The sequence below is a fragment of the Rhinolophus sinicus genome, linkage group LG01 (assembly GCF_036562045.2).
Source record: "Rhinolophus sinicus isolate RSC01 linkage group LG01, ASM3656204v1, whole genome shotgun sequence".
Lineage (NCBI taxonomy): Eukaryota > Metazoa > Chordata > Mammalia > Chiroptera > Rhinolophidae > Rhinolophus > Rhinolophus sinicus.
Window position 1 is genome coordinate 3,691,848 of NC_133751.1, and position 12,961 is coordinate 3,704,808.

The following is a 12,961-nucleotide window of genomic DNA, read 5'->3' on the forward strand; positions in this document are numbered from 1 at the left end:
TTCCCACATAGGCCAGTGGGCTCTCAACCACAAGGCTGCCAGTTCAATTCCTCGAGTCCCGCAAGGGATGGTGGGCTCCACCCCCTGCAACTAAGATTGAACACGGCACCTTGAGCTGAGCTGCTGCTGAGCTCCTGGATGGCTCAGTTGGTTGGAGCGCATCCTCTCAACCACAAGGTTGCCAGTTCGATTCCTCGACTCCCGCAAGGGATGGTGGGCTGTGCCCCCTGCAACTAGAAAACAGCAACTGGACCTGGAGCTGAGCTGTGCCCTCCACAACTAAGACTGAAAGGACAACAACTTGAAGCTGAGCTGCACCCTCCACAACTAAGATTGAAAGGACAACAACTTGACTTGGAAAAAAGGCCTGGAAGTACACACTGTTCCCCAATAAAGTCCTGTTCCCCTTCCCCAATAAAATCTTAAAAAAAATAAAAGACAAATGTTGGTGAGGATGTGGAGAAATTGGAACCCTTGTGCACCGTTGGTGGGAATGCAAAATGGTACAGCCACTATGGAAAGCAGAATGGAGGCTCCTCAAAAAATTAAAAACAGAACTACTATAAGATCCAGCATCCCCACTTCTGGGTGTCTATTCAAAGGAGTTGAAATCAGGCTCTCAAAGAGATACTAGCACTCCTATATCGATTGCGGCATTATTCACGAGAGCCAAGATATGGAAACAACCTACGTGGTCATGAACGGATGAATGGATAAAGAAGAGGTGGTATATACATGCTGTCAAAATTTCAGGAAAAAACAGAAGTAAAACCAATGAATCACGGAAGTGTAGTAATCGGTAAAAGCTTACTGTGCACACAGCAAAAGTGATTGCACACCGGGAACCCTCAAACCAAAACATGGGATGAGGCTCAGGGCAGCTTATATAGTGAGAAACAGTGACTATTCTTCACAGTGATTGATTATAATATTAGAATTTTCTTAAATATAAGGGAATTGACTAGTGTTTACATCATACCAGTTTTAAGGAACAATTTAAGTTTCACTTGTGATTTTCAGAAGCATATGCAGGAGGGGGCACTCACTTCTCTTGCAGAATAAACTACATTAAACTTTGCCTCTGTGACTAAACTGGTTTTGTCTGCTCAGGGAATTTTCAAGTCTGGTCTCCATCTGTGTTTGATTTTAACAGTGCAATGGAATATGATTCAGCCTTAAAAAGAAGGAAATTCCGTAATATGTGACCACATGAACGAGCCTTGAGAATATTATGCTAAGTTGGGGAAGCCAGTCACAGGAGGACAAATGCTGCATGATTCCACTTAATAAGCTATTACTAAAATAGTCAAACTCACAATCTGAGAGTGGAATGGTGGTTGCCAAGGTTGGAGGCAGAGGGAAAGGGGAGATGCTAATCAATGGACTTGGAGTTCCAGTTCCGCGAGAAGAGTGAAGTTCCAGAGAACTGCTGCACAACACGGAGCCTCGAGTTAACAGAACGGTGCTGTGCCCTAAGAATGCTGTTAACGGGGTAGACCTCAGAGTAAGTGTTCTTACCACAATAAAATTATAGTTAAAAATATGTTTACATGGAGCTTATTAAGTGCCAGGCAGTAGTCTAAGGTCTTCACAAATAGTAACCTATTTAATCATGGAACAACCGATTTTAGAGAGAGAAAGGCAAAGCACAGAGAAGTTAAGTAGCTCACCCAGGGCCACACCGCAGGCAGTCTGGCTGCAGATGGTTTGTTGTCAACACAGATTCAGGAAGGAAACCCCCCCCCCCCCCCAATAGGATCGTTTTTTCTAGTGCTGCTTGGAGTGCCTCTGTGCAAGGGCTGAGTTCCCGCACATGGACACTCGAGGATGTCACCCCGGATGCTCAGTGACAAAGCACTGCAACACACATTCTCATCCCAGCTTAACTTTGCCCAAAGCCTTGAGCCATGGTTTTCAAAATATGGTCCCTGGACCAGCAATAACAATCTCCACCGGAAACTTGACAGAAATGCAAATTCTTGGGCCCCACCCCAGACCTCGGGAACTCTGGGACAGGGCACCAGCTGGATTCTAATGAACTCTTTATGCTGCTGGCCCAGGGTTGAGAACCGTGGGCGTGATTATTATATAATCTTCCCTCTGCTCAGTGAGCAGATTCCCCTCCCCTGTGACCCCCAACGCTGTTGAAAATGATCTGTTTCTTCCACTCAGGGCAGGAGCAGAGAGGAAGACAGAAGGAACCGGGTGGTATTTCTGGAATGTACCAGAACCTCTGCGTGTGTCAAATTATTTAATCCGAAACACAACCCTATGAAGCAGTAGTAACACTCCCTGAGCACATGAGAAAGCGAAAGCTCAGACAGGCTGAGCCCTTTCCCAAAGGCACACAGCCAACCTGGTCTGCCCAAATTCTGGTTTCCACTGCATGTCTCTTTAAAGCAGGGGTGACTTCTGGGCCTCACGGCACTGCTCCCACATCACTCAGGACTAGCAAGTTCCTGGATTAAACGAAAGGGCAAAGTGACTGATTCAATGGGAGAAAAATCCCAATATCTTGCAAACTGCCACCTCCACAGGATAATTTACATGTAATAAAACCAGTCAGTTTGCAGGCTCTAAAGAGGTGGTGAGTGCCCTAAAGCAGGTTGTCACGTTGACCATCCCACGTGTGATGGTCAACATAGGTTTCTGGAACTTAGGAGGCCTGTTTCTAGTCTTGTTTCCTTTCACTATTGATCTGACCTCATTATCCTTACCCATAAAAATGGGAAGACCCTTATCTGCCATACGTATGTCTTAAGATTTTGTGGGACTCCAATGAGAAAGCAGGTGAAAACGTTTTGGGAAACCAAAATGCTCTATACTCCACGAAATGCCATATTACAGTTTTTAATCAGCAGTGTCATTAGAGTCCACGAAAAAATGGCTTGTTTAAATAAGCCAACAAATTTAACATTAAAGCAGACAAGGATAGTTTATGCTACGTTGTGTAATATAATTTTTATATGCAATTTGGTTATCATCTTGGCCAATCCTGGTAGGTGGGGCTGGCTTCCGTGGAGGCCAGTTCTGGGGCCGTCCTCTAGCATCTCACCTGAAATACGGATGTGATTGAAAGAACATCATTTCTTTCTTGGTCGCCTCTGCCAAGCTCAGCTTGTTTGTGATGTCCTGTTGGCCCCGGCATTTCACAATCATGTAGCCCTTCTTGAGACGGTATGTGAGGTTCTGGACCACATTCACGACAACTTTTTCAGTGCCCTTGTCCACTAGGTCTGGTTTGGTCAGGATCCCTGTGAGACAATTACAGAAAGGCAGTGGAGAGACTTCCGGTCAAGATGGTGGAGCAGGCAAGGGCTGTGCTCCCCTCCTCTCACGACCACATCAATTACAACCAAACTACAGAACAAGCGTCACTGAGACTCGCCTGAAGTCGAGCTGAGCAAAAGCCTTACAACTAAAAACATGCAGAAGAAGCTACCTTGAAACTGCAAAGAAACCAAATATTTAAAAAAAAAAATAAAAATAGAAGGTCAGTGGAAAGGTCAGTTCTCTCCTCAAATATATTTGAACACGGGTAGGCTCCAGGATTCTTTTTAGGCTAGAACCAACGAAGTCTTCTGCAGCCTGATTGTCCGGTGCCTGACGTCATTCATTCACTCCATTGTTACCCCTCGTATTTGCTCACCCACTCACTCAGTTCACTAAGCGCCTTGCATAGTTTACCTGACAATTGTTTTGTGGGTGCCTGCTGTCTGCCAGACACTAGGGCAGCAGGCGTCATCACAGCTGACAGGCTCTAGCACCACGTTTCTAAGAAGCTTTCCTGGCATGGAGGCAGTTTTATGACCAAAAGTTTTCACTTAGGAGCATACTCACTAAAAGGCTTGTGTGAGCACAGACCTTCCTGTTACTAACAGAGCTAAGATGTCCCCAAATCTACTTTTGTACTTTCCACTGGTAAAGGAAAGGACCCTCCCCAGTAAGAGGAGAGAAAGCTCTTCCCCGGAACCAGTAATTATTCATGAAAGCCTAGATCACTATACTTTATTCTGAGAAAAGTAGTAAGATAATAAAAATTGAGGTTTGCTGTTAGAATTGTGGTGAATCCTTCAGTTTCCTGTATCAAAAATTGTGATAATATATACTCATGTGTAGAAGAGAATAACTCAACTAATGAAAATATGATCTTCCCCCTTCACTTCACCCTCCGTTACCCTATTTTTAAAACTATCCATTTTTTGGGAGTGGCCGGATGGCTCAGTTGGTTAGAGCGCGAGCTCTCAACAACAAGATTTCTGTTCAATTCCCACATGGGATGGTGGGCTGTGCCCCTGCAACTAAAGATTGAAATGGTGACTGAACTTGGAGCTGAGCTGCGCCCTCCACAACTAGACTGAAGGACAACGACTTGGAGCTGATGGGCCCTGGGGAAACACACTGTCCCCCAACATTCCCCAACAAAATCTTTTTTTAAAAAATCAATTTTTTAAAAATTGTGGTAAAATATACATAACATACAATTTAGCGTTGTAGCTATTTTTCAGTACAGTTCAGTGGCATTAAGTATATTCTCATTGTTGTGTCACCATCACCGCCATCCATCTCCAGGACTTTTTTCACCTTGCAAAACTGAAACACTATGCCCATTCATTAACTCTGTTCCCCTGTCGCCATCCCGGGCAACCACCACCCTGCTGTCTGCCTCTGTGAATTTGAGTACTCTAGAAATCTCACACAAGTGGGATCACAGCATTTGTCCTCTGACTGGCTTATTTCACTCAGCAGAATGCCCTCCAGGGGCATCCGTGTCGTAGCATGTGTTAGAAGGTCCTTCCTTTCTAAGGCTGAATAATACTCCGTTGTATAGATAGATCACATTTTGCTTATCCATTCATCTCTTGATAGACACTGGTTTGTTTTCACCTTGGCTGTTGTGAATGATACTGCTATGAACGTGGGTGTGACTCCATTTCCTTGCTAAACCTGGCACACTGTTCTCTATTTCTATACTTAACTCAGAAAGAATAGCATAAAAAATTTGCACTGATGTTATAATGTTTTGGATTATACTGAGGTCTGATTATATATACTCTGTGACTATAGTACTTGGTTGTATTCATAATAAGAATGGCTAATATTTAGTGGGAACATTTGGTTATTTGAATCTATGGCTAATGAGAGGACAAGGAAACTGAATGTTGATAAGAAGTGTTCCTAAATTTCTGTAGAGATATTAATATCCAAATAGATCTATGTACCAGGCACATGATATTACCTATTTTGGTCACCACTAAGCTGTCCCCGATGACTTATGGCTGTGAGAAGAGAAAGCATTTGGACTTACGATGACAAGCTTTACAAAGCCTGAATTCTCTCCAAAGCTCACTGTGTTGTGATGCCTGCAGAAGTCAGTATTACCAGTCACACACGTAGTGTGGTGTACAGTAAAACCTTATACTTGAAGTGTATTCCCAATATTGATTTTTATCCTTACTGGACTACCAGGCATTTGGGAAGAAATGGAAAGGACAATTTTATACTGAGTATCCACTTAGGCGAAAGAAATGACTTCCGGGCGGATGGATGGCTCAGCTGGTTAGAGCATGAGCTCTGGGCAACGGGCTGCTGGTTCGATTCCCACATGGGCCAGTGAGCTGCACCCTCTGCAACTAGAATGAAGTCAATGAGCTGCCGCTCAGCTCCTGGGTGGCCAGACGGCTCAGTTGGTTGGAGCGCGGGCTCTGAACCACAAGGTTGCCAGAGTCCAAGGGACGGTGGGCTCTGCCCTCTGCAACTAAGATTGAACACGGCACCTTGAGCTGAGCTGCCACTGAGCTCCCGGATGGCTCAGTTGGTTGGAGCATGGACTCTCAACCACAAGGTTGCCGGTTCAACACCTGCAAGGGATGGTGGGCTGCACCCCCTGTAACTAACAATGGCAACTGGACCTTGAACTGAGCTGCACCCTCCACAACCAAGATTGAAAGGGAAACAACTTGACTTGGAAAAGTCCCGGAAGTAAACACTATTCCCTAACAAAGTCCTGTTCCCTTCCCCAATAAAAACAAATAAAAATAACAAATGATTTCCAAGTTTTCAGGAAGGTAAACTCTATGGGTACGTGGAATGACTGGTGAAGTGATAATAAACAACGTTAAAAACAGCAGCTATCATGTGCTGAGTATACATTATGTGCACACAACATATCTTCCTGTAATCCTCCCAAAGACCCTAGCAGATAGGTGTTACTGTTAGTACAATTTTACAGATGAGGAGACTGAGCCTAGGAGAGGTTTAACATATTGCCCAAGGATACGGAGCCAGTTAAGTGGTAAAACAACGATTCAAACCTAGGCCATCTGTGCTCTTAAACCAAGTCCCCTATGTCTTCCAGGGTGACATTTTCTTAAAAAGAAGTTTAAGACATCCCAGTTCCCCTGAAGAGTTCTGACTGAATATCAATAATCCTGCAGACACTCACGCGCCAGTGCTGGCCTGGTAGTGTGGTAAATGAGGCCTTTGGAAGCGTTCTTCCTGCCCCTAGGGAATGGCAGAACTGATGGGCCACTTTCTCCTTTATGGACCATTGAGGGGAGCAAACAAGGCAGGTCTCGTCCCCCATCCAGAGTTGTTCATGGATGCAAATGATGGACAAAAGGAAGGAGGGTGAGGAACCACATCCTGGGGACACGTGGAACCCTGACTGTGAGTGAAGATGACCCACGCATCTGCAGTGTGTGAATGCACCCAGTCCCTGCAGCTTTTGCGGGGACAGCACTTGGATCTCATGCAGGATGCAGGCGTCCCTCATAGTGGCCCTAATTCCACGACCTGCGAGGATCTCCCCCTCCCTTCCTGTCCTCCTGTCCTCTGGAAGCTTGGCACCCTCTTCTTACCTATGGTCCTGTCTCCTTCAGGGTCCACCTCCTGGGCCATGCTGAGTGCCTCTGTGGTGGCGATGTCCACATTGCAGGGGACCACCACCAAGTTGATTGTCTGTTGCCTCTGGATGTATTTCCTGATTAGTTCCTTGATCTGATTGATGCCAAAAATCACACAAAGGAAGAGTACATGTCTGGTCATCCAACAAACAACACAGCGAGATAGGTGTCATTATGGAAACCAGTGTCATCCCAGAGCTGACATCACACTTCTGGCCTGTGGCATGACCTGTCCCCTTCCTCTGGAATGCCTGTCCCACCTGCCCTAATTGAGCGATCTGTTGATTTCCTACTTATCCCCCAGTGCCCATCACTGGTATTTGTTCTTTTCCACGGACTCTGATTCCTGTAGCCTGTGAGACCACTCCTCCCTCTCCGGATAGCACCTGAAATGCTTCTGAGATTCTGTCTTCTACCAGCGTAATTTGTGTGTGTTGTACCTGCCCCAGGGGCCCACGCTGCGGGCTGGTGATCCCTGACGTTATTGCAGAGCCCAGCACAGCGCCCCCAAGTGGCAGGTGCTCAATGCCTGCTTCAACAGTATCTGAATCAGTATCACTCACTACGTATGTTTAAGTCTAATATTAAAGAATTTTCTGCACTTTGTTCTTGGCAAAGGTCTAGCTTATTCAAATTCGAGAAATTCAATAAAATTTCTTAGAATTTGTAAGCAAAAGAGATGTGGGCAACATAGGCCTTTAAATACCAAATTTCAATAATATTTTCCTCCTGGACGATATAAATAAATACGGACAAGGTTGTCACCTTGAGACATATTTCCTTCACATGCAATTCACATGCAATTTTGCTCATATGATGTCCCATCTAGTTACATTAAGTTGTGCACGGCATACACTACTGCGAAGCCAGTATTATATCACATGTAAGACATTTGTATCCCATGAGCACAACGTAGCATCATGTAAACAATGAAACCCTGCAAATCCATATAAAAATAAAAATGACCTAATTGAATCTGTTTATATTTGTCATTTTATTTCTCTGTACCCCAGACTCTTGCAGCCCCAAACTATGGCGTTTTGTCAGTTTTCCCCCTTCAAGTCCTGTGTCCTCATCCTGCCAAGCAATTTGCTGTAAGGGAACATACTCTCCTTTGCCCGTCGAAAGGAGTGCTTCGCCTGAGGAAGCGTCGGAGGGAGAGGAGAGCGTGTAATTTGGTCAAAACCAGGAAAGTAAAAAGTCAGTTAGCTACGATGCTGGTCAAGCAGTCAGTCAGTTGAAAGGAACATTTGGACACTCGTGTCGTGGTTGCTAGTCACTTGTTTTTAGAGTAATTCTACTTTGGGTGAACAGCAAGGGAGGTTTACCATACTTATAAAGTCTTTTTTAGTTACTTTTTTATAAGTTCTTATTTTTCCTCCCCTACTCTTTTCTTATGGGTCCTTGGTTCCTTTTTAAGTGTTATTTATAACAGAGTAAAGTTAGATGCGAAGTAAATGGTTAACGAAAAAAACGATCGGAAATGATTCAATCAGCTTAGTAATTACGATTGGTTACCAGGTAGTACGTGCCAGGTGCACACACAGGAAATGGCGTGCAGGGCTATGTGCCCAATGGTACTGGGCTGGGACAGAATAATGCTCTTTGTGGTCTAGCTTGTGAATTTCAATAACAGAACACATTCCTTTTGTAATATTTTAAACAGGAATTTAATAAAGAGAAGAAAAGAGGTATGAAACTTGGGGCAGGATATTTTTGTTGCTGAAACTGGCAGATTTCATGGAAAAATCCAAATCTCTGGCTTCTTTGGAATATCAGGACAGCTGATGACATGGGGCCCACATGCCCACACGACAAGGTCAGGCAGAGCATGAGCTGTCCGTGCACCTCCAGTCCCAGAGTCAACTTGTTTCCATGACCTGCCAGGCTCTGGTCAGATCCTGAGTATGAGGCCCCTGCCCTGGAAGGTCTCACCCCAGTCTCCTCCCCAACCACTCAGAGGGCTGGGGAGACGTACCAGAGCCCTCAGGACAGCCATCAGAGGCCTCAGAAGTCTCCCCAAGTTCAGCTGGGCCTGTTGCCAAGTTCCAGATGCTCACCTGCAGTCCTATGTCCTGGGGCTGGTTTCCCACGGCCACCCTGGCAATGCCGGGGAGATCAATGAGGGTCAGGTCCGGGACCTCAGGGGAGGTGATCTCCAGCGTGATGAGCTCGTGACTAATGCCAACTCCAATCCCAGCTATGGTGTTCTGCGCTATGGAGGCCAAGACAGGAGAAGCCCAGAGTCCATATTAGCGGCCCATCTGAGAAAAAGCAGCTGCTCTTGAAGGTGACTGCTTATTTTCAGAGTGTGGGAGCTTCAGAGTCCCTGGTGCTCAGACCACCTATCACAGAAGCCTGCAGAGTGATCGCTGAGGCCACTCAGTTGGCTGCATAATACAGGGGTAGCAGGTACATATGAGGTCTGGCAATTAAGTTTGTGAACTCACCCTAGAAAAAGTGCTCCATGCCTCATTGCTGAATATCACTACGGTCACCTACGAAGTACTCCCCTTGGGAAGCTATACACCCATGCCCGTGTCTAGTCCACTCTTCAAAGCAATTTTGGAACTCTTTCTGGAATGGCCATCAGAGCTGTCATCGTATTACCCTTGATGTCCTGTATGTCATCAAAATGTCTTCCTTTCAATATCTTCTTTATCTTCAGGTAAAGAAAGAAGTCATTGGAGGACAGATCAGGTGAGTAGGGAGGGTGTTCCAATACAGTTATTTGTTTACTGGCTAAAATTCCCTCACAGACAGTGGCTTGTGAGCTGGTGCATTGTCGTGATGCAAGAGCCACAAATTGTTGGCGAAAAATTCAGGTCATCTAACTTTTTCATGCAGCCTTTTCAGCACTTCCAAATAGTAAACTTGGTTAACTGTTTCTCCAATTGGTACAAATTCATAATGAATAATCCCTCTGATATAAAAAAAAATGTTAGCAACATCGTTGCAACAAGTTTGTGAACTTAATTGTCAAACCTCATATATTCCAGATAGATATATTCACATTGGGATTGTGGATGGGTTCTGTTCTTTCTTTCTTTATGCTTTTGAGCATTTTCCAGTGGGTGTTGCAATGGTTTTAAAACATGTTCAGAAATCCTTCAAAGCTTCCCCACCAAAAGGTGGAAACTTGAGGGGAGCTGGACACAGGGACTTGTGTTTAAAATATACAGAGGGTGCCAAAAAATTGTATACACATTTTAAGAAAGGAAAAAGCTATTACAATTGTAATACAGTGAATGACACTAACATTCATTTGATTAACGCTATCTTTTGGGCGAACAACATACTACACTTTGCTACTGCAATTCAACTCAATTTTGAAGAGTAATACATAGATAAGATTTCTTAAAATGTGTACACTCTTTTGGCACCCCTGGTGGATATGGAGGTGCCAACTGTAACTGAAATAAATAAATAAATAAATAAATAAATAAATAAATAATGAAGAGAATAGATATGGTGGAAGTGACAGTGTGACGAGGTCCTAAAAGGCATCATGGCTTGCTCCTGCTTTCTCTTGGATGACTCACTCTGGGGTGTCTGTCCTGTCATAAGGATACCAAGTACCTATGGAGAGGCATTTGCCAGCAGTCAGCCAGAAGCTCCTGTTAACGGCCCTATGAGGGAGCAGTTCCCCAGCCCCAGTCGAGCCTTCAGATGATGCAGCCCCAGCCAACCTCTCGACAGCAGCCTCATCTGAGAGTCTGAGCCAGAACCACCCAGCAGGTGTTCAATTCCTGATGCCCACACAGTGTGAGAGAAGACATGCTTGCGTTTTAAGCTGCTAAATTTGGGGGTAACTTTGTTATGTAGCAATAGTTAACTAATAGAGGTATGTATTACTTTTATAACCAGAATATATGTATATAATTTACTCCAGGACAGTATTACATGTCTTCTGCCTCTTTGTATCCAGGGGTTTCTCACATACACATACACACACTAACACATACACATAAATGCACATGCTAACACACACAAACACACGTGACAAACACCACACACTAAATTCCACTGGTAGATGTGTTTATGGCAATGGTAGCTACCCCTCCACTCCAGGACACCTAGTGCAAAACCCCTCTGCGTCTTCCTGTCTGTTGGGAACAAGGGCTAATCTAAAAGCCGGTGGTAAGTCTGGAGCTAAGCAGACCCCTGAGAGGGGACATTCTCCTAAAGCAAACCGCCAGCTACTGGAGAGGGTCTACTGGAGAGATCACAGAGAAACTCAAGGGGGAAGGACCCCTGGCTCAACAGAGACACGTAAGTAAATGTGCCATGTTGATAATAGATATTGTCACTGTTTCATACTATTTGCTATTTATCTTTGGTCATGAACTGTTTTGCCGTAATCCTATAGTGCTGTCCTTGGAGGTGAAGAGGTGTTGAAGGAAGGGAGTGGGACAAGGAAGAAACATTCCTGGGAAGCAGAAGAAGAAGGAAAATTATTTCTTCTCTAATATTTTATCTGAAAATGGGTTATTTCCTAGATACAGTCTTCAGAGGAGGTTTAAAGTGTTTCTTTTTGAGAACTATTAATACATACAATTTATTACATGCTTAATACATACCCCAAACTATACATATATAATACAGAGGGATTTGATTACGATTATTTTGCACTGAGCCCCCTGAATCATGTAGCTGGTCCTGCTCTGATCAGGGTTTTTCAAAATTTAAGTGCATCTGACTCGTCAGCGGTCTGGTTAACGCCCCATCAGGATTCTGACTCAGCAGGTCTGGGCTGTGGCCTGAGGTTCTGCAGTTTCAACAAGCCCCAGGGGATGTCGCTGACCAGGAACCACACTGAGAAGCCAGGAGCTAGAGGACCTGCTAACATCTTGAAATGAACTGACGCCTAGGATGGTTTAGGTGAGGGAAAGGTAAGTAGGACATACACACCAAGGACAAGGCAAGGACATAGAGACCATTGTTACCAGCTCAGGGGAAACATGGAGACACAAGGTAATGCTCCCAGGACTTCCAGTTACTCATTTTATCCCCCAGGGTGCCCGTCTCCTCGGCACCTCTCAGAATGTGCCCCTGGAGCCTCCCTGGAACAGGAAGTCCGTCCTGGAAGGTCAGAGTTGGAAGGCCCTTCCCTCCAGCAGCCTTGCCTGGTGGTGATTGAGTCTACACTAGCAACACGGTAAGCTCACTGGACAGTGCAACTTATTTGCGACCAATTCTGCCTGATGATGGCTTTGGGCCTGGGGAGAGGACACATCTGGATGGACTCCAAAGATTTAGGTAAAGGTCCCCTGGGAAGGTTGGAGGGTTGTGACCTCCAGGCACTGACACTGTAAGTTACGGCAATGAATGAACCAGAGACACTCAGCGCTCTCCCTGAGTGGACCGCTGGGCCTCGGTCAGATGAGAAGCACACTGGCACTGTCCTGGGGCACTAGCAATGCAATCTGTGCACAGTTCCGTATGTCGCTTATATTCAGGGGACAGCCCTGATCTGAGGACAGCCCCAATGAATTGCCGAATCCTTTAGAGACAGGACCGGGAGCAGGTTAAAAACCAGGGCTGCTCCTCTGTAAACTTTTCCTGCCTTATTTATCATTTCACAGTCACTCCTTAAGATATGACGCCCGTGATGTTGTAATGGAGTGTAACGTATGTACAAAAAAGTATTCCTTGTCCTAAGTGTGTGGCCTGACGCTTTTCACAGGCCGAACACACAGATGTAAGCAACCCCAGGATGAAGAAACAGACCATGGCCAGCCCCCAGAAGCCCCTCCTGCTCTGGCCACTCGTTAGCCCCCGCCAAGAGTGACCACTCACTCCCCTGAGACCTCCCAGCATCCACTGCTTTTGCCCATTTTTGTATTTTATATTTGGTTGAGTCTAATGAATTTGCTGATATACGACAATTTTTGATACAAGAACAACAATTGCACATGGCCCCACCTAATTATAAATGGAATCGTACAGTAGTCTATGCTGCCAAAGCTAGCCGTGGAATTGTAAATTACGTGCTCACTTGTGCCTGGCTTCCTTCACTCAACATGACATCCGTAAGATTCACCCCTATTGGTACT

General features: G+C 45.2%; 1 protein-coding gene across 4 annotated transcripts in view; it reads right to left on the bottom strand.

The window, feature by feature from the left end:
* Positions 1 to 12,961, bottom strand: part of MX2 (MX dynamin like GTPase 2) — a 34,606-nt gene that overhangs the window by 10,756 nt on the left and 10,889 nt on the right. For all 4 annotated transcript variants that reach the window (XM_019745756.2, XM_019745759.2, XM_019745758.2 and 1 more), the window contains exons 5-7: positions 8,966 to 9,120; positions 6,861 to 6,999; positions 3,056 to 3,254 (exon numbers count right to left, since the gene is read on the bottom strand). In XM_019745756.2, the coding sequence (XP_019601315.2) occupies positions 3,056 to 3,254; positions 6,861 to 6,999; positions 8,966 to 9,120 (493 nt within the window). The remainder of the gene's footprint in view (positions 1 to 3,055; positions 3,255 to 6,860; positions 7,000 to 8,965; positions 9,121 to 12,961) is intronic.